Source organism: Idiotropiscis lumnitzeri, chromosome 12 (genome assembly GCF_059441095.1).
Source record: "Idiotropiscis lumnitzeri isolate Australia: NSW breed Sydney's pygmy pipehorse chromosome 12, RoL_Ilum_1.0, whole genome shotgun sequence".
NCBI lineage: Eukaryota > Metazoa > Chordata > Actinopteri > Syngnathiformes > Syngnathidae > Idiotropiscis > Idiotropiscis lumnitzeri.
In genome coordinates, this window is record NC_142402.1 from 15,007,099 (window position 1) to 15,029,738 (window position 22,640).

At 41.6% G+C, this 22,640-nt stretch overlaps 3 protein-coding genes across 5 annotated transcripts in view; all 3 read left to right on the forward strand.

Annotated features, from left to right (window-relative positions):
• Positions 1 to 8,983, forward strand: part of kcnab1b (potassium voltage-gated channel subfamily A regulatory beta subunit 1b) — a 34,762-nt gene extending 25,779 nt beyond the window's left edge. For both annotated transcript variants that reach the window (XM_088311398.1, XM_088311397.1), the window contains 7 exons: positions 2,767 to 2,853; positions 5,716 to 5,801; positions 6,595 to 6,715; positions 6,798 to 6,892; positions 6,995 to 7,115; positions 7,301 to 7,389; positions 8,013 to 8,983. In XM_088311398.1, coding sequence (XP_088167524.1) covers positions 2,767 to 2,853; positions 5,716 to 5,801; positions 6,595 to 6,715; positions 6,798 to 6,892; positions 6,995 to 7,115; positions 7,301 to 7,389; positions 8,013 to 8,102 — 689 coding nt within the window. In that variant the 3' untranslated portion in view covers positions 8,103 to 8,983. The remainder of the gene's footprint in view (positions 1 to 2,766; positions 2,854 to 5,715; positions 5,802 to 6,594; positions 6,716 to 6,797; positions 6,893 to 6,994; positions 7,116 to 7,300; positions 7,390 to 8,012) is intronic.
• Positions 8,984 to 9,675: 692 nt separating this feature from the next.
• Positions 9,676 to 19,504, forward strand: pask (PAS domain containing serine/threonine kinase). 2 transcript variants are annotated; one of them, XM_088312129.1, is made up of 22 exons: positions 9,676 to 10,013; positions 10,093 to 10,184; positions 10,254 to 10,317; positions 10,773 to 10,972; positions 11,211 to 11,381; positions 11,524 to 11,658; positions 12,393 to 12,527; positions 12,647 to 12,848; positions 13,167 to 13,348; positions 13,440 to 13,551; positions 13,719 to 13,896; positions 14,667 to 14,875; positions 14,978 to 15,107; positions 15,287 to 15,828; positions 16,046 to 16,188; positions 16,286 to 16,453; positions 16,639 to 16,764; positions 17,351 to 17,485; positions 17,565 to 17,764; positions 18,127 to 18,260; positions 18,650 to 18,799; positions 18,912 to 19,504. In XM_088312129.1, exons 2-22 carry the CDS (start codon positions 10,113 to 10,115, stop codon positions 19,070 to 19,072), a joined length of 3,549 nt encoding a protein of 1,182 aa, XP_088168255.1. In that variant the 5' UTR covers positions 9,676 to 10,013; positions 10,093 to 10,112; the 3' UTR covers positions 19,073 to 19,504. The 2 variants fall into 2 exon arrangements, with proteins under 2 accessions (XP_088168255.1, XP_088168254.1); XM_088312128.1 differs by having other exon boundaries at positions 10,093 to 10,317.
• Positions 19,505 to 20,066: 562 nt separating this feature from the next.
• On the forward strand, positions 20,067 to 22,103 carry mterf4 (mitochondrial transcription termination factor 4). Its single transcript, XM_088311317.1, has 4 exons — positions 20,067 to 20,154; positions 20,375 to 20,789; positions 20,857 to 21,041; positions 21,535 to 22,103. Exons 1-4 carry the CDS (start codon positions 20,128 to 20,130, stop codon positions 21,934 to 21,936), a joined length of 1,029 nt encoding a protein of 342 aa, XP_088167443.1. The 5' UTR covers positions 20,067 to 20,127; the 3' UTR covers positions 21,937 to 22,103.
• The last annotated feature ends 537 nt before the right edge of the window (positions 22,104 to 22,640 follow it).

The following is a 22,640-nucleotide window of genomic DNA, read 5'->3' on the forward strand; positions in this document are numbered from 1 at the left end:
AACTACCTGAAGGGAAAGTGCATTTTCGGGCAGAGCTAGCTAGCTATTTTAGCTAGCTTGTTTGTTGCAAATTGCTCCCGTTAACCACTGAAGTGAACGGAGGAACTCATTTAAAGGCATATATTGTGTCTGAACCAAAGTGTGTCACTTGTTACCATTTAGCCACGCCCTCAAGAAATTGTAAATGTGAAATGGCGAATAATAGTTTAACACTATAGCGCCATAAATGATTAGTACATACAGTAGTTCTAACATTATTATTATTATTACTATTTACAAACAAATCGCTGAACTTACTTTACAGCATCTTTAAAAAAAAAAAAAACGAGAATAATAAAAATGGAAAAAAATAAATAAAAAAAGTTTGTTCCAATAATTGCCACTAGTTGAAATCTCCATTTACATTTAATGGATATGTGAAGCCTCATGGACCTCCTTAGTTAATTGGCGTGATTTAGCAGAAGAATTTAAAGAGGTCGTTAGCAATGCCATGAAGAGTCTTCTCGGTCTGTTTGGTCTCATGAGAACAAAGTGATGACATCTCGCTGCCGATTTTCTCCTCAGCATCTCAATGCAGCTCATACGAAAGTCACTAAGAAGCTAATTTCTGCTCCTGTTGTGTGTTTATAAACATTATTTATCACTATACCCAAAGCTCGGAGCCTTGGGCGATCTTTGGTTTCTAAATTAAATGCCAAATTGAGTTTTACCCTCCAACTCATCCCTAAAACGCTTTTAATGAGGACCACAGATGAGCACTGTTGAGATGACTGCAAGATGAGTCTGACTTGGCGTCTTCTCCGAAATTTAGCCCAGAGAACCGAGTAATTCCTTGAATAGCTCATCTTTTCAAAGAAGCTCTCGTGGAATGTGAATATATTATCATAGCAAACACTAGAATATCTTTGTTGTTCAACATCTTGCCTCGTGGTCCAAAAATAGACTCCCCTTCCGAGCCATTTAAGATAATCTACAAGACAGAGGACGCTGCTCGCCATGACAGTGCAGGCTCAGATTAGGATTCATGTTTTGGGTGTTTCAGATTTTGGGAACGTACAATGAGGAGTGACGGGAAAGGCTGAAATCTCCATCGGGATTAGTGGCTGCTGAGCAAGCCTGCGGCACTAATCTCCCTTGCGCACTCCAACAGTGGAATCTGCGTATGGCGTCCGCCTTGACTATCTATTAATTTGCTGCCCTCATTTGGGACAACTTTCCATCTTCCAGCTGTTCTTGTTCATGTGCCAAATGGGACACTGAATAGTCTCCTGAAATGGACAATGGTCCACTCTTCCTGCTTTACTTTGGCAAATTTTGAAACGTTAAGTCAAAATAACTTTGTAATTTACGCAATATTGGTGAGGCCTTAAAATGTACAAATACATTTTTATTACAACAGCACGTAACATTTTTTGATGTCATTTTACTATATGTATACTTTCTATATTAAAACTTGGAGGTGACCCAGATTTTGTTGTTGTAAGCTCGCTGTTTTGTAGAAATATAAAATAAATAATATAATTTATCTAAAAAAGTAAATGTGAAGAAATAAATTAAAATATTGAGAAATTGCGTGCGCTTTCTGGTTTCAAAGAGAAGCGGCACGTCCAACCGTGCCAAATCCAACAGGAAAAGTATTTATTTCTCCGAAACTTAATCACTGCTTCTCAGCTGTTCTCCCTCTTTGCGACATAACATCCGTATTTCTTTCAGCTATTGTAGACGTGCAAGCTCTCATAGTTGATTGCAAACATCCAGCGTTCTATTATAATACGAACATTACTTTCAGTTCGCCGAAGAAGAATGTGTGGCGCTCGCAAATGTGATATTGTAATGAAAGTATTACCGCCTCGAGCAGTCACACATTTTTCATAATGCTTCATTTACTTAGCCTTGGTAGCCAAAAAATAAATAAATAAAAAAAATCCTGAACTTTTGACAAAAGTAAAGTCGTCGGGCTCACTGATTGTTTGCACAATTTACTTTGCCTTCACTGATGCTTAAAAAAAAAAGTTCAAGGCTACTTGTATGCTGCATTCTACTCCAAATTCATGTTTTGAATATTTGGAATGATAGTGTTAGAAATACAAAGCGCTGATATTGACTCCTGCATATCCAATATGAATTTTGTCACACTATCAAATTCCGTTTCATGGAAAGCCATTTCAGCATTTATTTAGTAACCTTGAGCTCCAGTCCAGATACTAGTACGCTCTTCCTACACACTAGAAAGACAATTTAGCACGCTAGTCGAACGACTGTGTCTCATTCATATTTTTCTTTCCGCTCCTAGTGCCACTTTGACCGAATATGACTCCATAAAATATTACTAATAAACTTCTGCACTAGTAACACTACTAGTTCCAACAGGTAGACATGTGTCATGCACTAGTAGTCTCTTGGAGCCTACTAGTGGAACTTGAATGGTCGTTTTATCTCTCTCGTAACATGTTGTTGTTCGACTTATGTGCCAGCCTTGTCCCATTAGTGCAAGGGTGGGTAATTCCGGTCCTTGAGGGTCGCGATCCTGCATGTTTTGGATGTTTCCCCCCTCCAACACATCAATCCGGTCATTTGGAGGGGGGAAACATCCAATCATGCAGGATAGCAAGCTTCAAGAAGCGGAGTTGTACACCCTTGTTCTAGTGTGCAGAAGTCACACAGCGAAGTGGAAAAATTTTGTCTTAGTTGCGTGGACAAAGCGAGGACATGGATGTTAAGAATATCGAATTATTGCTCCAACGTATGTCTGTGTTCCCACTGCAGGTTTAAAGGGCTCTCTCCAGAGGATGCAGCTAGAGTACGTCGATGTGGTTTTTGCCAACCGACCGGACAGCAACACCCCCATGGAGGGTAAGCGGTTGCTGGGGAGGCGTGGCTAGGTAGTCGGCGGGTGGTTGAGGGTCGCGGCGGGGACGATGCGCATTATCCAGCAACTTGAGAAGGTGAGAAAATAGTGGAAGGGCCTCACCACATCTGTGGCCTGACAGGATTAGCATTTGAGTGGTTGCGTATCTATCTCTGTCACACGTACACGCATCCCCGCTAATCGGACAATTTCGCCTTGACTCTCGTCCTCTATTTTTGCCTCCGGGTGTCACTCTCTTTCTGTCTCGGTGGGATCACCACTTTCCACGGGGTCTCTGAGCCCTCCCTGATCTTCAGAAGCAGGATTATCTGGTCCCCTTAGGGGAAGCTGGTGTATTTTTGGGTCGGACTCTCTCGATACAAGTGTTCTATTCCGCCAACATTCGGTGCTGCATTCGACACACAACACCACCTTGAATTTCTTCCCCACATGTTATTCCTTTGTGACCGTCACTGAGGGGGGGGGGGGGGGGGGGTAGAGCCTGTGGGTTAAAATCAGGTAACTAAACCCTCGCTGTCCAGATAAACTGACCTGTTGAGAGTTTATCAGGATGATCAGCGTGCGATGAGTTTGAAACATGGTTGATATTTGCATTTGTCGTTTCTCGTTTGTGGTTGTGCGTATCTCAAGTGTCACATCACTCAAGTTGAGTGTACGTGCAGATTTCTGCTATTGCACAACTTTAGCGCAGTTCTCCAGGGCAGCGACTCCAGTCCCCTATATTTTCTGAACTACAGTTTAACGTAGATATATTTTGCTGATCGTCACCACTGCGCCATGTGTTGCATTTTGCAGGGGAGCTTGAGAGACGGGTGTATGGCGGAGTTCTACTGATTTGAGAAAAGACTCAATGGTTTGAACAAGTTGTTCCTGAATGAGACAACTTCATTTATATATTTATTTTTTTTATTATTTTTTATTTTTATTTTTATTTGTATTTTTATTTATTACAAAGCACCATGGCACCTAACTTAGTAAATTTAGTGGCGCACAAGAATAAAAGGGGCTTATATTTCCACTGATTTTCACTATATTAGTAACCAATAGGCGGAAGTATGGTGCAAAAAATATTCAAGGATAGAAAAAAAAAAAAGAAAAAAAAAGGCTGCAAATTTAATAGTCACACAAGGATACATCATTAGTAGTAGTTTTATTGTCTCAAATTTTCGGGGTAAAATGCCAAAATTTAGGGGGCAGTCTGGCACGCTGAACGAAAAACAAAACATTACGCACAAAAATAAATAAATAAATGCATGATGCATAAATGTTCGGTGATAGACATAAACTGGAGTACATATGCGCACCCGCGCACCACTTATTTGCACCCCTCTGCATATATACCGTATTGCACAATATTATGTTATTCAAATGATGCACCCATGGCATTACTACAAACAGGGTGCTGAATAAATATGCAAAATCATCTAACAGTTGCAGTTTGTTTGTATTTGTTCCCGTGACTTTGAGTGTCCCTGACTGTGCGAGGCAACGCATGTCACTTAAGGCACCAAAAAGTGATGTAACGGGGGCGACGTCTTCCTTTGTTACAATCACTGCCTTTCTTTTCAGATCCACTTATCACTCTCTGTTGTTCTTCTTCTTTTTTTTCTTTCTTTACCCTTGCTTGATCCTTGATCTAGCTTTTAGGACGACAAAGACAATCATGCCCTGATCCAACAGGCTTGACAGTCTCAGGCGTGACATATTTCTCTTGAAGGCAATTTATTGTTGCACCTCTCACCATGAGTGATAGCACAGCACCGTATAAAACTGCATTTCAACAGTGTCATTTCAATCATTGTGTCAACCGACAAAACAAAAACGACTCCCATTTAATATCATTGATGGGACGGCACCTGAAGGCGAATGAAAACAAAAGCACTCATCAATGTCAAAATCATTCTTTTGTTTTAATAGATAGACTGCGTAGCCTGCAGCCAAACTCTCCCACTCCATGTCATTTTCATTTGACGGACCCGAATCCAGCACATTGAATTCATTCAATTAACTAAATGTGAGAATAGACCAGACAGAATCAGATGAGGAGACAGACTTGCGGCAAGCAATGAATAAATTCCATTATAAATCCTTTGCATTTGTAAATCAATCTCCACTGCTCTGAGATTTGTCAAGATTGTATCTGGGATTCGTGCATTTTATCAAGTCAGTAACAATAGCCATATTTATAATTAGTTCAAGTGTTCAAAACATCACCCGCAATGTCTTCTTTGAAATACGAGCAGGTTTTTGTTGATGAATGCCTGATATCTCACCTGAGCTGGTGTTCGAGGCATCGTTGCGATCCTGTCGAGGGAAATTACACATATTATTGTGACTCAAGTTATTTTATAGTGGCATTTACTTTGTATTATACTGTCCATAAAAAAAATACATTTGATTAACAGGATTTACAGTCTTCCTGATCTATCACTCCCCCTTGTTTTTGGAGCTGTTATTCCTCCACCCACCTGCTTCACCCACATAGACAGACTGGCGCACACGCACACACACTGATGATGCTGTCTCTCGCTGAGGCACATGATGGCCCAGAGGGAGAACTTCTGATGAAAAGAAAAAGAAACACTTTTTTTTTTTAATCACACCCTGCTGTGTTCTCTTCTCATACAGATTTTCCGTACTTGCATCCATAACTCTAATTGCCTGTATGGCAGATGGTTTATTAGTGAATTTAAAGGTCCATTAGAGACAAAAGCATTATCATATATATTTCACTCCCCCTGGCTCTTTTGTTTTCTTCACTAAATAGTTACTTTGTGCACACAAAAAAGAAACTATTTATAATTAACGGCACTTTTGTATTCTTGCCCCGTTGTGTGTTTGTGAAGAGATCGTGAGAGCCATGACCCATGTCATCAACCAGGGAATGTCCATGTACTGGGGGACTTCACGGTGGTCTGCCATGGAGATCATGGTGAGTGATCACAGTAAATCATTTTTAATTGGAAAAATCCTTAACACACCCTACATGACGGAGCAGTTGCTTATATGAATCTTTTAGCATTAGCTGAAAATCAAGCCTTTGCTAATTTATTATTTATTATGCTCAAATTCTGCCAGATTACCGGTATGAGTACTGTTGTAATTGTTTGGACCGCAATTTATTATTTTTTTTTTTCAACGATCAGGTTTTTTACAGTATACAGAGGGACAGTACTTACATAGTTGTCGCTCATTAATCACAAATTTGCCTATTCAGATTTTTTTCGAAGCCTATCCTCCGTTATTTAATTTTATGCTCAGGCAATCAATTAAGTATTGGTTTAGCACCATCTTGGTGCCAAAGAAACGAATTGAAGTGAGTTGAGGAGCTTAATTTAAACCAAATCATTACTTTTCCGCCACCTGGTGGCATCTATAGGTAATTACAAATCAGTTTTGGGTGAACTTCAACTACTCATGGATTTTTGCCATTTGTGGGTAGGCAAATACCAGAAGTTCTTACTTGCTGTTATGCTCTCACATGTAGGAAAGGAGAGCCACCGTCACAAAGTATTTTTTTCTATTTGGCGAGGCTATGCCTGGCGAAAAGAAGCCCCCCCCCCCTCTTTTCAACACAACATGTGACAAGATGGCGCCAGAAACATTAAATGGGTTCCCCCTAAAAATCCATAAATCGGCAAATTTGCAAATGCCAGACCGCAGATAAATATTTGTTCACTTTATTTGGTTCTTTCCTCCATTTCTGTCTATCCTGGTTTATTTAGGAGGCCTACTCAGTGGCCAGGCAGTTCAATCTCATTCCGCCAGTCTGTGAGCAGGCCGAGTATCATTTTTTCCAAAGGGACAAAGTGGAAACGCAGCTGCCGGAGCTCTACCACAAAATCGGTTGGTTTCATCACCCACCCCGCCATCCTCCAAGACTTCCCTTGAAATCCTTCACATCGACCCGTTCGTTGTTTAATCACAGGGGTAGGTGTGGTCTCCTGGTCTCCTTTGGCCTGCGGCATCATCACTGGGAAATATGACAATGGTGTGCCGGAGTCCTCCAGGGCCTCCATGAAGGTACACGTTGAACTTCATTTTGACCACCAACCTAGTGCACAAACATCCAACAACCGGATCATTTGGTCTGCACTAATCTCCTTTCTTTGCTTCATCTTGTAGCCGTACCAGTGGTTAAGGGAAAAAATAATGAGCGAGGATGGAAGAAAACAACAAGCCAAGCTGAAGGAGTTAGCTCATATAGCGGAGAAACTTGGTTGTACGTTACCCCAACTTGCTATAGGTGAGAGACTTCCTATTTAAAATTTCAGTACTTCCGAGGGCCGTAAACTGCAACTCTTTTGTTTGTTTGCAATATCTGAAATGCACTTCTTCATTTTTGCTTTTGCAATATCCTCTCTCCCGATGCTTTAATTTCCCTCTCAGGATTTAATAAAGTTTATCTATCTAGTTTTCTTTCCGTTTCAGCATGGTGTTTGAGGAATGAGGGTGTGAGCTCGGTCCTGCTGGGATCCTCCAATCCAAGCCAGTTAACAGAGAATCTCGGAGCCATTCAGGTAGACTGAGTCATATGATATTGAATTTTGATTATTTGCAGCGGAATCTCAAAATAGGATTGCACCAAAAGTCGTACTTTTTAGCAGCGTCACCATGCATGATCGATGGAATGAGACGTCACTAAACCTCAAGTGAGCCAACATCAAAGGTTTAACTCTGCGTGAACGTTCAGATTCCAACTATTCTACTGATTAGCGATAGTAAGACTGTAGTAAGAAGAGCTGATTACGATTGGACTTACCTCCATCTACGTGGCAACTTGTTTGTGCAGTCACAATTGAGACGGGGTGAGAGGTGTGTGCGGCTCCCAATAGGTCCGCACTCTCGTTATTTGCAAACACAAAGATAGTATAGTAGGAATTAAGAGAATTAATTCTGGCTTTTCTCTTAACCTTGTCACCATGGGCAAGTTCTATTTCATGTTTTTTTTTTCAAAGCTTGCAACAATTCGTTGGATTCCGCACCCAAAAACGCACCTAACTCAACAAAAATCGTGTTGCATCCCGCAATGGTTTGTGTTTGACTGTCGAGGTTCCGCTACGTATATTTTTAGTCGTTTTCCAAGCGAGTGCTGTCAGTGTTTGTTTGATCATGTATTAAAGCAATGCCGTGTGAACTTTAGGTGATTCCAAAGATGACGGCGGGCATCGCCTCAGAAGTGGATCACATACTGGGGAATCGTCCACACAGCAAAAAAGACTACCACCATTAGGATGAGCCAACAGTCTTCGAAAACTGTCCCTGGAAATTGTATCAGAGGTCACACATATGGCCATGGCCAACTTTGCTCGTGTGGCCTTGTGCGTGAGTGTGTATGCCTCAACCTCTTGTCATTATCATAAAATGAGCTCCTTGACAAAGAATGCATGCTTCCACCCATGGCAGCGAGCAGACACGGCAGTGAGAAAATCCAACGAGATCATTTCCGGAATGGAGTCATCCTATTTTTTTTTGTGGAGCGTGGAGAATAGTGCAATGAAGTCTATATGAGGTAACGAAAATCAAGCGACATCATTGCCGTGCAGTGAATAACTTAAAGTTGCATCTATTTTTTAAAGATAGAATTTTGCCTCACTAGATGTTTGTGAGGCGTTGATAACGAAATGTAACCGGTGTAATTGTGCCTCGTCTCGGCAGACTCGATGCTACCTTGCATTTCCTTTTGCAGCTCAAGCTGAAGTGTCAACTTGATAAATTGTTCCTGTACAGGATGAACTGAGAAGATCTCAGCTAATATATTTTCCAAAACACCTGTGCTGTACTGATTGTAATGTGTTTTACTTGATGATCAGTTTTAACTATCCTCCAGGAATCGCCTTCTCTCCTATTGTTTACCTTCACCTCTTTTTAGTTCAACTCTTGTGGTTAAACATTGTCAGGGTTGGCGAGATGATGAAAGTGTAAGAGGAGCTTTTAAAGCAACAAAGCCATATAGACCTAGTTAATGAAAAGGCACATTATTACGCCGTGCTCCGACCAGTTTCTTCCAGAAGCCATTTTACTAAATCAGTCTTTGTTTTGCTTTCTCTGTTCATGTGGATTTTCGGCGTGGTTCATCGGAGTTGTACATAGAAATAAAGCGATTATAACTAACTGGTGCCATGTTTTTTTTTTAAAGGGTCACGTAATTTTTATAGGGTTATGAAAGCTTGAAAACTAAGCCTGGTAAACCATAAAAAAATGTGGAAAATTGAATGCAATACAATACATGATACTGATGTACTGGGACATCGTCACACCGGGGAGTGTAGCCCTGTTAAGACAAGCCAGCATTTTGTATGACACTCTGAAATATATATGTACCACTTCTCCTTCAAAATAAGCTGGGATAGAAAACTCATCCATCCATGACCCTCATGAGGTTAAGTTAAATTGGTGCATATTTAGACGTAGTTGTGGCAATAATCGGCTTTACACAAAACGCAGAGTGTACAACTACAGTGAAATAAAACTCTGCAGCTCCTGTATCCTAATGTGAAGGGAGTCTCTGGCCCAATTTAAAAGAGTGTGACAGTTTTGGTCTTGATGCGCTTTAAAAAAATAATTTTGTTAGAATTAATAATATATTTATTATTCTCATTGTGTTACATTATTTATTCAGTTTAACTTTTTGGGTGAATTGAACACTTTTTAAAGTAAAGTTCTAATTCAATAAAATGAAATTGAATTGATTGGCCAGTGGCGCTGTCACCATCGGGGAAAAAAGGCGGTTCTTTCACTTAGTCTATCCAATAAGCGCTTCCTGTTTCAAGCTGTTTCGAACCGTAACCTTTGATTGGCTCCAAAGCACTTCCGTATATATCATTTATTCAGCTGGTGCTGGAAGCCCGCGATTTGCGAAAACTAAAAAAAAAACAACAAAAAAAAAGTCTGTCGTTAGCTAAACATAATGTGTTGATTCCAAACTTTCTCCTGCCCATGGCTTCGACGTCTTAAAAACGACGGCGGCTGTATCGACTCCGCGTTGAGGTCGCTGAAACGCAACTTAGTTTGAAGTGCGATTGGTAGACAGCATGCTAACTTGGCTAAGCTAATAACACAGGGGAGTTAGCGTTTCCTTGTCGACTATCGTCAACGAACCACGGCGTCCATTGTATGTTTCTGACGCATTTCATTTGATTTGGTGAGTCTTGCATCAACATTTCTTCTCATTTGAACATTTACAAGCCAGTAATTCCGTTCTCGTGGGTCACCGATTGCAGCTGAAGAACCTACAACAACAATGTCGCTCGCCACTGAGTCTCGTTTTGAAGCCCCACGACACTTCGTGGAGAGAGGAGCTACTATTTGCGTGGTACCTGATCTCGCCTCCGACCTGCTGGTGGACGAGTTCGACTTGAACAGGTCCTTCCCTTGTGCGCAGAGACCACTCCAGAAAAGAAACTTGTTGGAATTGCAGCGACGTTACTATTGTGGCTCATCCCCTGGTAAGAGAGGGCCGCATAAGACGCGTAACACGCTATATAAAACGAAATAAGAAGGGTTCGTGACAAATCAAACCTTTTTATTTATTTCTTTTTTTAAACCAACAAGACCAATGCCACTGAGGAGATCTTGGGGAAAAAACTGTCAACATGTTAATGGACATTGACAATGACATTTTAAAGACTTCAAAAAGCGGGCAAAAATTACCACTTTTTTTCCAACTCAAAACAAATCAATGTCTCAGAACCGGGTCCTTTTCCTATCGCATACCTATATAAGCTGCAATTTATTGATCAGTCGTGGGCGGTCAGCAAACCTCCTTGGCTGTTTGCCACCGAAGTTCTAGTAATGGTTCCATGAAATTGTGTTCAGTCCTTCCCAATGTTCGTTCGCTTCATTTCTCTTAGCTGTCAATGTTCAATTTTTGTTACATTTTGTGATGTTTGTACTTCAATAGCAGCAACAAAGCCCCAATCATCCTGCCTGCCTCCTGACTCGGCCACATCTGTTGACGCCCTACCACGCCCACCCACAATGTCGGAGACACAGGACAAGCTTTATGGTCAGCTTGTTTCAACAGACTTGGGGCTGCCTGTCTCGCCGCTGGAACTCAACCCAAACAAAGTGCTTCTGACTGTAGATCGCAAAAGCAGAGAGGTACAGTTCTCTAGTGTTTCCATCAGTGAATCCAATCTCTGCTGCAGCCAGCATATTAGTGAGAAGATGAGTTTGGTTTCCCCACTCCAGGGAAATCTACTGGATGAAGTAGAAAATTATAAGATGCAATATAAAGGGGGAAAAATGCAAAATATGTGCCTTGGCTCATAAAATATGGGGGAACTGTTTTAATTCATAATAATAAAAAAATGTTGTTGTTGTTGTTGTTGTTTTTTAGATTATATCAGCCAATGATGAAGCCTACAAACTGTTTGCATGCACCCCAGAAGAGTTGAATGGGAAAAAAATGATGTCCATTTTGAAGAAAACCACTCAGGTCTTGGAAGAAGCGTTGCCTGAGGACTGTCTGTTAATGGATGGCAGTGTTGCATCGGTATCTGGGAAAGTGGTATGTTGCAGATCCACTCAGACATCTCGACCTTAATCGCAACCAACTCCTTGTCATCCATGTGTACCGATGATTATCGGAATACTTGGAATCTGTTCTCATGGTGAAATGTTCATTCTCCATTGTCTTACTCTTTTTGTAGGTTGATGTTGTGACAATGTCTGGCGAGATACCAATGTTGGTGTGTACCCAGACAGTGTCACAAAATGGAGAACATCTCTTTGTCAAGATGGAGAATGTTGAACGGGTTTCCGCTTCTCTCACATTTACTCAAGATGTAAGTGAAGTTTTTTTGTTTTTTTTATCACCTGTAGTCTTTTTAAACATGCAGTGTGTATAATGTTGTCATACTGTGGGTATGTGGTACTGGCCAGTTACTGCCTTAAGTCCACCTACATAATTTAATACAAGCAAATTCAACCTTGGAAAAAAAATATCTACAATATGTAGTAAAGTGTACAAAAATAATGAAAATACGAGATAACGTGCCTGAAAATACAATGCATGCCTGAGTACCGTCTCACGACTTATTGGGAGTCACCTACGTGCATGCGTTTTTGATGCATTCGTCAAGCGTCGGAAAAATCCAGGGGCCTTGTTCGATAGTCTTTCGACTTGACCCTACTAGAAAAAAAAACACTTGGTGTGAGATAAGGTGAACTGGCAGCCCATTCCACGGGACAACGGTGACCAATCCAACGATACAGAAATTTCTAATAGTACAGCAGCCATGAGTTCTCCTCCCAGAACTCTCCTCTTCTCGCGCACTGAACAAAATAACATCAAATGTGAAAACTCATAGTTTGGGTTTGTGACAACAGCACCTACTTTCTGACCTCATATTTTTCACACTGTTTTTTTTTTTTTTTTTGCTTTAATTACCAGTTTGTAATGTCTCAGTCCTTCTTTCCATGCTGACAACTTTCTCTCATTTGATGATGTTAGGAGTGTGTGAAAACGCATTGCCACTGCACCTATTTTAAAAACGCTTTTGGTTTTATCCTCCTTTAGGGCAAAATTCTTACCTGTGACTCGGCATTTGCTCATCTCCATGGATACCACCATCCGCAAGACTTAAAAGGACTTTCTGTTATGGAGCTAATCCCCTCCTTACAAATCCCCCTGCACTGTCAGGCATTGCCGAAAGTAAGCACATTTTGCTTTAACACGGTACCACTCAGGAAAGGAAAGCTGCGTTTCACAATCACTTCATGCTCCTGTTTTGGATTGTTATATCAGACTTTTGCTTTCTTGCTCCTCCATAGATGCTGAGGCTTCAGAGAGTGTGTGGTAAAAGTAGAGAGGGCGCATCAGTGCCGCTGTGTGTTAAGCTTCAGGGGGCGGTAAAGTGCGCAAGACCCCAGCAGCAACACAGTGGGATGAGGCTTGCGTGCTCTACAGAGAGCCTTGGCAGAGAAGATGCACAGAAGGCAGAAGACTTGCAACCTGGACACTGTCAGCAGTCTGGTAAATTGTTCATGTTTTACTTGCGGCGCACTTAAAAACGTCAAGACCACAGCCGTTTGATATTATATAATAAACTGACCGCTTGCGTTATGGAACCGCTCCAACATTTGATCTTCTCTGACCTAAAAATTCCAACAACTTTCACCTACTTGTCAGGTGTAATAATTACGCTCAACATTTTAATTGGTGTGGGCTAAAAAAAAAAAAATAAAGTGAAATTATGCAATATTTACCATAGTCCCTAGTCCTTGAAAGGTTCGACTCGTCTTGCCCGAGATTTAATGTATTTTTTTTCTTCTTATGGGTTTCCATACACAGACATGGAGGGAGACAGCAGGGTCGTCTCCCCAAGCTCCACACTGGAGTACAATGGAACCATTTGGGCGTTTGCCCCATTGAGCAGCCTCCTCCTCCTGCAAGCTGACGGTTCAATCTGCAGCATCCACAATCAACAGGCGCTCAGTCTGTTTGGCTACAGCAAGAGCGAGCTGCTAGGAAAGGTTGGCCAATGAGAGCAGATGCGAAAGGCCGGAAGGCCATGGCGTCTTTTGACAAGTCTCGTTTATCACCGCTGCTCTCTGTCGTCAACAGTGTGTCACTTTCCTCATGCCCGGTTTCTATGGATGGATGTCTGATTCGGTCAGGAAGATTAGTCCCTTCCCAGAGTCTCAAGCAGAAGCTGTCAAAAGTACAGCGAAATCTGGTGAGCATTTAAAACGCACGTGTTTTACCATATTCGGTGGTTTACATGTAAATATACACAGGCGCTCCATTCTTTAGTAGGCCCACCGTACATTTAGAGGATCAAGAGTGCTTTCATTTGTTCCATTATTTGTTTGTTTGTTCTACTCATTATTCCGTTGACTTCAGTCATCGACCCATCCTCGTTGGTGGCGGGGGACATGGCCATGGTTCAGGAGGCCTGCCGAGGGAGATCCTCCACAGGGAGAGGCCGAATATTCACCGGGAACTGCACCAGGCTTGACAAACGAGGAAGTGCCCTGTCCACGCTCTCGTCCCCTGCTGTCTCTTCCACACGCGTGTTTAAGTAAGTCATTTGCTCATTAGAGGCATTTCATACGGTTAATCCGTAGGACTTTGATGGAGTTTTTTTTTTTTTTTCTGCATAAAAAGTACACAAACCATATGACATTCTGAGGTTACGCAAGGTGTGGCATAAATGAGTAAACCACTGGCATCAAAATACGGCACACTTATTAAGTTTTTTTATAACTGCTGTATGCTCTAATTCTGACTTTATTAATGCATTATGTCGGGCTGATAGTTTACAGCGATGCGTTCTGACTTTTGTAGACATTTTGCTTAGGTCATTGCAGCATTGTATACTGAAGAATTTCCGACCCCCTCTAAATGAATGAGTCACTGAAGACTGACGCTTGAGATTGGAGTTCATTGTGTCTCTTGCGCCATCTGGTGGACATGCACTGCAGCATTGTTATTCAGAGGTCAAGTCAAATTTATTTACAACGCCCTTATTCTCAGAAGTGTGTCAAAGGGCTTTACAGGCCTACAGTTGCTAAATATTAACGACACCGCCGGATCTAAATCCCAAAAGATGAGGAAAAATAAAAACATTTTGCTAATAAGCCTTGAGACGACACCACAGATGGTGGGTGGAGTGGGGAGGTTGCATTGGATGCTGAGTGGGCAACATAAAACCCTCGGTGTAGTGCGATACAATGTTCACTAGAACAGCCTGTGAGTCCATTCAATAAAAACAAAAATAAAACGCTGCCGGGAGATAACCTGGAGAATCAGAGTGAGTGCGATTTAAGGTGTTATCCATTCTTTCCACAGTGCTAATGACACCGACGAGCTGTTGCAGCAAGCAGCCCAGGTAGCTGCTGCCATTAGCCACTCGTCAGGCACAGGCGATACCACTGAAGCTCTCCTGAAGACTTTTGCCTGGGTGGACCACCCAGAGGGCGTCACCACCTGCATGCTTTCTACTGAGCAACCAGAAGTTAAACATGAACAACTGCTCCCGGCGAACGACATTATTGCAGGTATTAGCTATCATACAGGTTTGCACCTTCTAAATCAATTGCTGCAAAATAAAAATGAATTCTTAATGTTATTTTTCAAATTTGTATTCCCACCTTGTTTAGGCCCTCCTACTCAGAATGGACATGCTTTTGGAAGTGGGGGGGGCAAGTCTTCTGGTGTTGCCAAAGACAGACGCTCATGTCCATCCATCCTGCAAGACTCCAGCTTTGAGGTTATTTCAATGGAGAGCAGGTGTGGATCTCACATTTAACACTAATAAAAAGAATATATATATATTTTTGTGTGTGTTTTATTTTTCTAATTGACCTGCCTCCCTAGTGTGTTTAAACCACACTCTTCCAAAATTTTACTATGAGTTAATTTCTTCCCTTGTGGACAAATTCAAAATATTAAATGCTTCTGTTTTCCAGATCTTCCTCCGGCTTTTGTGAAAAGTTTGCTGGCCACGGTGGTTCTGATCCATGCCAGGCAGGGGTCAGCTGTTTCCTGGACCTCAACAGCAACGGCGACCTGGTGACCCGAGCCCTGGCCGACCTGGATCTGAGTAGTGCTGTGCTTATCAGCCTCCGGGAGGGCAATGATGAAAACCAGCACTCCATGACCTCTTGCGATACGGCCGAACTCCTTCGCGCACCCTCCCCGCTCGACTCTGACCCGGAAGATCGGCCTGTCAACATCAAAGTGGAGGCCAAGAATCGCTCCACTGAGGAGCAGTTGGAGAACCACGCAGGGACAGATCAGTGGCCTGCTCTCTCGTCCGTTCACAAAGAAAGCGGCCAGGAGTTCTGCTTGAATGGCGATCATGGTGAGGTCGCGTCAACAATGGACCTCCCTGCTACGTCCACCCCAAAGAAACAGAAGATGGAAAAAGATGTTCTCAAGTCAGATGCCCCGCAGTTGCTGGAAGGACGTTTTGAAGGAAGTGCTTACCACAGAGACGGCACAAGAGTTGGTATGGCTGTATTCACCTCATTTCAATAGTTTTCTTTCCACCTCGTGGTTACTAGATTATCCCGAGTGGAATGAATGCTCTTCCATAAACTTTCACATCAAGATAAAATGCAATAAAATACAAACATCCCACTGGCTCAGCAAATGAAAGACTTTTGTCGTATTATTATTTGAATTCTCTCCTATAGTTGGGCTCACTTTTCAAATAATCTCTCCAGTGGTGCAGTGTGACGTGGTGAGAGCTGACCTTGCCGATGGAAAACGCATGTTCTGCGTGTGGCTGAGCAAGCCCGGCCAGCATTGGTCGATGTCGCAAAGCGACCGATCCCTGCTCGACAAATCGCCAGCCAGTCTTGGGGAGGTCAGTTTGGAAAATAAGGCGGGGGGGGGGCTATTCAAGTAATACATTCATAGACTTAATACGTCAGTATGTTTTTATTGTTGCATCGCGCCCTCAGAGGATCGAAGAGGCGTGTCATGGTGAGGCTCTGCGCTCCACCCTGGACCTCGAAAACTCTCGGGCATGTGATGGGCAGTTTGAAGAAGAGTACAAGCCTATTAAAGCTGTCGGCAAAGGCGCCTTTGGTTTTGTCTGGAAGGCAATTCGGCGCTGTGATGGACAAGAGGTAAGAATAATCACATACACATAAATGGGTCAAAGGTGGCTAAAATAGTCACACTTTGTACTAAAGTCGAAGTAGCAGGACAGATTATTGTGCTAAATAAAAATACAGTAATTTAATGTAAAGTACCTTCATGTGTTCGTGGTAGAAAAGTCGACTTAACCTCAGTGAATCATTCGCATTTGCAGACTGTGGTGAAGTTCATCAGCAAGGCGCGGATCGTGAGCGACTGCTGGGTCGACGACCCCATGTTGGGGCGAGTCAGTCAGGAGATTGCCATCCTGACTCGAGTGCAACACCACAACATCGTCAAGGTAACCGCTTTGGCTTCCAAAACCTCTGGATTGTAATGAAAAGAAGTCCAGTTGGTTCAACATGTCGCCGCTTTGCTTTTGTCTGGATCTCACGGGTTCTACGCAGGGTTAGAATAGTTTGGGGATTTAGCGTTTAATTTGGTGATGGTTTGGATTTTGTTCTGAGCTTTGCTTTTTAAATTCAGGTTTTTAAGCATTATTTGATTAGTTTTTTTTTGTTTCATATTAGTTTTGGTTTCTTTTTTTTTTGTCGTATGGAATATTTGTCACTAATTGTGTAATAAAAAACAATGTGAACGGCGCATCCCAATTATTTATTTATTTAAGCACTCTATTTATTTATTTTCCCCCTCAATTTTAGTTTTTGTATTTCAGCCACAACATTGCCATTCTGTTGTCTTTGCACTGTCTCTCTGTTCATTTTAGGATTCATTAGATAATTTTAAGAGCCATAAATGCTGGAAACAGTCACAACACACACAAAGAACATTAAATGTCCAAAAAGTGGGAAAAGCGCAAATTCGGGCAAATTCTTACTCTTCTAACAGTCTGCCTCATGTGTGTTTTTGCGTGCCTCTGCCACCAGGTGCTGGAGGTTTTCGAGAACGGCAGTTATTTCCAGATGGTGATGGAGAAACACGGAGACGGTTTGGACCTCTTTGAATTCATCGACATGCAGCCACGCCTGGACGAACCCCTGGCCAGCTACATCTTTCGACAGGTCCGTACATTGCATCGTGTCTAATGGTGCGAGGTCCTAAATGGTTCCTAAACTGCATGTTTTGTCTTCTACTCCACAGCTGGTAGCAGCGGTCTTCTACCTCAGGTCAAAGAACATCCTGCACCGAGACATTAAAGACGAGAACATCATCATTGACAAGTGTTTCCACATCCGCCTGATCGACTTTGGCTCTGCGGCAACGATGGCACCGGGGAAGCTCTTTTACAATTTCTGTGGCACGCTGGAGTACTGCTCCCCAGAAGTGCTTCAAGGAAACCCGTACGTGTGTATACCATCTTTGCAAAAATACTTTTTCTTTTTCTTTTTCTTTTTATTACCACAGTGTTGGCCAAAGTGTACATTTGTTTGTCACTGCTCCCCCAAAGCATTACACCTGAAAAGAGAATCAGGCCGTGAGAGCACCGTTTCCACTCCTTTATGACTTTTATGGACCATAAACCTTGTCGACATGCCTTTTAACTTGCACACACATACAACAATCATAAAGTTATTTAAAACGTTTGCTAGACGTGAATGAAGTGACGAACACACGTTTGCTGTGTTGTCATATTGACACAACCGAGTTCCTCTGAAATCTATCTGGCGGGTGGTTAATGTGTGCTGATGCGTCTTTTGTGTAGCTACAAGGGTCCCGAGTTGGAGATGTGGTCTCTGGGGGTTTTGCTCTACACGCTGCTGTTCAGTGAGAACCCCTTCTGTGGTGTGGCCGAGATCCTGGACGCCAAACTCAAGCCCCCTTTTCCACTCTCCTCAGGTAATTACATGGGTACCTTTTCACTTCAAAGTTTAATTTGTACCATGGTCATGAAGGTAACGTCTTGTCGCTCAAATCAACTTGCTCCATTGAAATGAATGGAAATGCCATCATTCCGTTATTGTGAACTCAAAACACAACAGACTCACTGCAAGATAACCACATGAGCTGATTTTTCTTTTTTTTTTTTTTTTGCCAAAATTCACTGGATGTTTCATCAAAAAGAAAGTGGGGCATTCATAAGTCAACTGTACTTAATGTTTACTGCGATTTTCCTATACAATGCATGAGATAGGTAACTGAGGCCTGCCGCAAATAGCAAAAGAAATAATTGGACAAAATGCAGTTTGTAATTAGGTATGTTAACCCAAATCTGTTGTATGTATCAGAACTGAACAGCATGTTATGTGGGCTGCTGCACCATGAGCCCACCCAAAGGATGACCCTGGACCAGCTGCTTCTGCAGTCCTGGATCAGCCAGCCCATTTCACTGGCCGAGTATACCTGGACGGAGGTGTTCCCCGCAACTCAAAGCAATTGTGAGTACTCGAGCATGAATCTAAAAAGCAGCACACGCACTCCCAAATGTGTTGGATGTGCAGGATTAGGAATAACAATGCACTCATCGAATTGTGTTCCTCTTTTTAATAGTTTCACTGCCACGCCACGAGTGCTTTCCCCAAACATTTGGAGCCCAAGACTTGTTCCCAGATCAAGGTGATGACACTCTTCCGGAGGAGGAGGATGAGGAAGACCGGCTGTCCATGGTGGCCCTGGAATCGGAGCTCCAGAAGTACCTCAATGAAAACTAGAGACTGAATAAAAGGCCAGACGTCCATCCAATGTTTGTTTTGTCTGTAGAAGTTACTGTAACTTCTTCAGTTTGCCTAATTTTTATTTATTCTTTTAGTTGTTTTTAAAGCAGTAAAATCTTAGCAGTACCTCACATATTTGAGTTCACCCCGATGATTCAAACTTTAAAAATATGACACCTCTAATTGAAGGAAGTTTTTATTTTTCTTGTTCAATAAGTATCAATTTTATTTTAACACTAAATGAAATACAAAGTATAATATTTATTTATTTTTATACATGAATGCAATTCATTTTCCTATGATTTTAAGTGTATGTTTTCCTGTGTAATAAATGAAACAAACTTGACATGGAACACTATTTTACCTCATGTGGTCAATTGCCATAAGTTTCTGTGACTTTATTCACATTAAAAAAAGCTTTTGGAAAAAGTCCAGTTTCCTGTGTATGCTAACCAATTTGTCACACAAATTATATTTTGTCAAAGAAATGTTGCTATATCGGGGACATGAGTTCTTTTCTGAAAACGATGTGCATGTCTTGGGCCACCATTAGATTTGTTTTAATGCTATAATTATTGCAAAAGATAGAAAGGAGCTAAGTAGAATGCAACTTGCTGTATCAAATTATTTCATACTTTACAAGCTAGTGTTGGCCCAAGAGTTTTGAACAAAACTGTAAATTTGTTTTTTATTTTTTATATTTTATGTAAAACTTGAATCTACTTATCACCCATCTCTTACCATGCACAATAGATTATAACTTTATTGAATTAAAATTAAACATCCATTCATGTTCTGGAGCCTATCACCGCTGTCTTCGGTCAGTATGTAATTAAAGAATAGATACATAAGTACATATAATTTTTATTTTAGTACATAAATATAAAATATATGTCAAAACATTAGGCATTCTGCGATTGTATTATGCTATATCAAGCCAATGTATATAAATTCAAAACAAATCATTTTAACCAATGTTGTTTTGTGTGATGCGGAACTATTGATTTACCGCGCCCGTTGATGTACGGACGTATATTCGAGACGGACAAAGCATGAACGCTGGTTTTGCAGCTCGTCGGGTGAGTAAATACAACCAAAACATTAGTTTGACGTTTTTTTACTTTGTTTAATTTAGAATATATTTTATTTCAAAATCATATATGTATATTTAAGAGATTCATATTGTTCGTCAATACTACCGATTGACATCCCCCAAACCGCTTTAACCTTGATTCACTAGTACCAATGGTAGTTGTTAACTAAATTGGCAGTATTAAGAGAAATGTTATCTTTCCACAGGTCCTGTGGCTTGTGAGAAATGCCACCTCATCCGTGCTCAGTCCGCTTCAGTCCAGTAGATGTTTGCAACGTCCTTGCATGCAGTGTAGATTGCTGTGTTCTCCGAGCTACAACCTGCAACCGAATGTTGCCAACAATGACCCAGCATCCCTGCAGACAGAATTGTCCCTCCCTTGTCTAATTGACATGGGGTTCACGCAAACACAGGCTGAGCAAATCTTTGAATCGGTGTCCAAAGCCAGAGGAGGGAGTGCTGCTAAACACTGTCTGTCAACACTCACAGTTCTGTTCATGTTGGGCATCAACGCCTCCAGCGTGCTCAAGGTATTGACTAAATGTCCTGATCTTTACACAATCAAGGAGTCACTTCTCCATCAGCGGATAAGCAATCTACGCAAACTCGGTTTAGTCGAAGGTGAGCTGGTGCGCCCCCCCCTCCCCCCTTGTGTGTGATTGTATTAAAGCAGTGTAATTCCATCCAGGCAGTCTGCAGCGGGTGGTGGTGCACCACCCTGCCATCCTGACTTTGCCGGTGAAGACGATCAAGCACGTGACAATCTTCCTCAAGGAGAAGTGTCTCTTTACGACGCAGCAGGTCACCCACATCCTCAGAGACAGTCCGGCCATCGTGCATGAAGACCAGGCTCAGCTGGAGTTCAAGTTTCAGGTCAGGATTACATCAGTCGCACTTCCACGCTTAACTACGGTGCACTCGCTGATACTTCCAATGTTGTTTGAGTACAATTATAATGCAAGTTAAACCGGGCCTTCACAGTCTCTTTTTCATGGCGGATCAGCGCATGACACAGCAGTTCAGTTTTGTGGTCTGTAATTTGAGGCTGGGGGTCTCGAGCCACCTCGAACTGCAAGTCGCACACTTTTGTTTTATATCATGTAAATTAGTCACATGACCGCCTCAATCCACATTATCCATTAAGTTACCAATTATTTGATCATATTTGTCGACATTGTTCATAATGGAATCGAGGGCAGTTCGAAAAAAAACTTCCTTTGAACTTGATCAATCATTGTCAACATATTCTTTTATTGCTGCTTTTATTGACTTTTACAAAGAAGCCAACTCCTTTTGTGTCTTCTTTCAACACGTTTTCTGATTTTTTTTTTTTTTTTAATTTATTTATTTTTTTTTCTTTCCACAGTACGTCTACTTCCGAATGGGCATCAAACAAGCAGAGATGGTGAAGCACAGGTTGTTCCGTTCCGCGCTGGAAGAGCTGCGCACGCGCCACTTGTTCTTGGAGCGGCGGGGCTTGTACCAAACCCCCGACAAGAAAGGGCAGACCGCCATCGTAAACCCCAAACTGGACAGCGTCCTCAACGTGGACCTGGACGCTTTCCTGCTGTCGCACGCGGCCAACGCGTCAGCCGAGGAGTATGACGTCTTTCGGAGACTGGTGGCAAGAGAGTGGCAGGAAGAGGAGCGTCACCACGGCAACAGCCAAGCCGAGAGTGAGGACAGCGACGATGATGATGATGATGATGAGGAAGAGGAAGTTGAGATGGAAGGCAAGGAAAGCTACAGGAAGAAAAAAAGAAAGTAGTGACGCATGAATGAAGGCACGGCAAAGAATACATCATGGTAATGAAATGTTCAATCACATCAAAATGTTGACTCTGATGATCTTGCGATGAGTGAAATTTTTTGGGGGGGTAATATTGCAACTTAAAACTGGTGAATTTACAAGAATAAAAATGGATAATATTCTTATGAGTTGTATGTTAACTTGAGGAAGGAAATACAACAAGGATAAATTCACAGAAATATGAGTATGGACTTGTCATATTCAGATTTTTTTTTAATAAAACAGACTTTCTAAATATTTATGTTTCCATAATAAAAGTTAAACTATTTAATATGCAAGAAAAAAAGTTAAAATTTGAGAATATTCCTCTGAAAAATCTCCAAGTTTATTACTTTTTTTTTTCTTGTAGTAAAACTTGAAATCAGTGAAATTAAAAATAAAGTTGTAATTTTGCAAGTAAACATTTTTAACTCCCTGGGGTTGGAAAAAATACTTATAGTCAGAAGTTATATTATATAACTTATTTTTTTGCACCTCTTCTAAATGATTTGTTTTCTTGTAATCAATTTAAAAATAAAAATATAATTGTCATTTTGTCATGCAAAATTAATATTTTTATGAAATGAATCCTGCCATTATAAGCGTCCAGTTGAAATGTTTCTTATGTTGAATTGTTTGTGATTCCCCCTTCCACGCAAATTAAAACTGATATTTACAAAAAA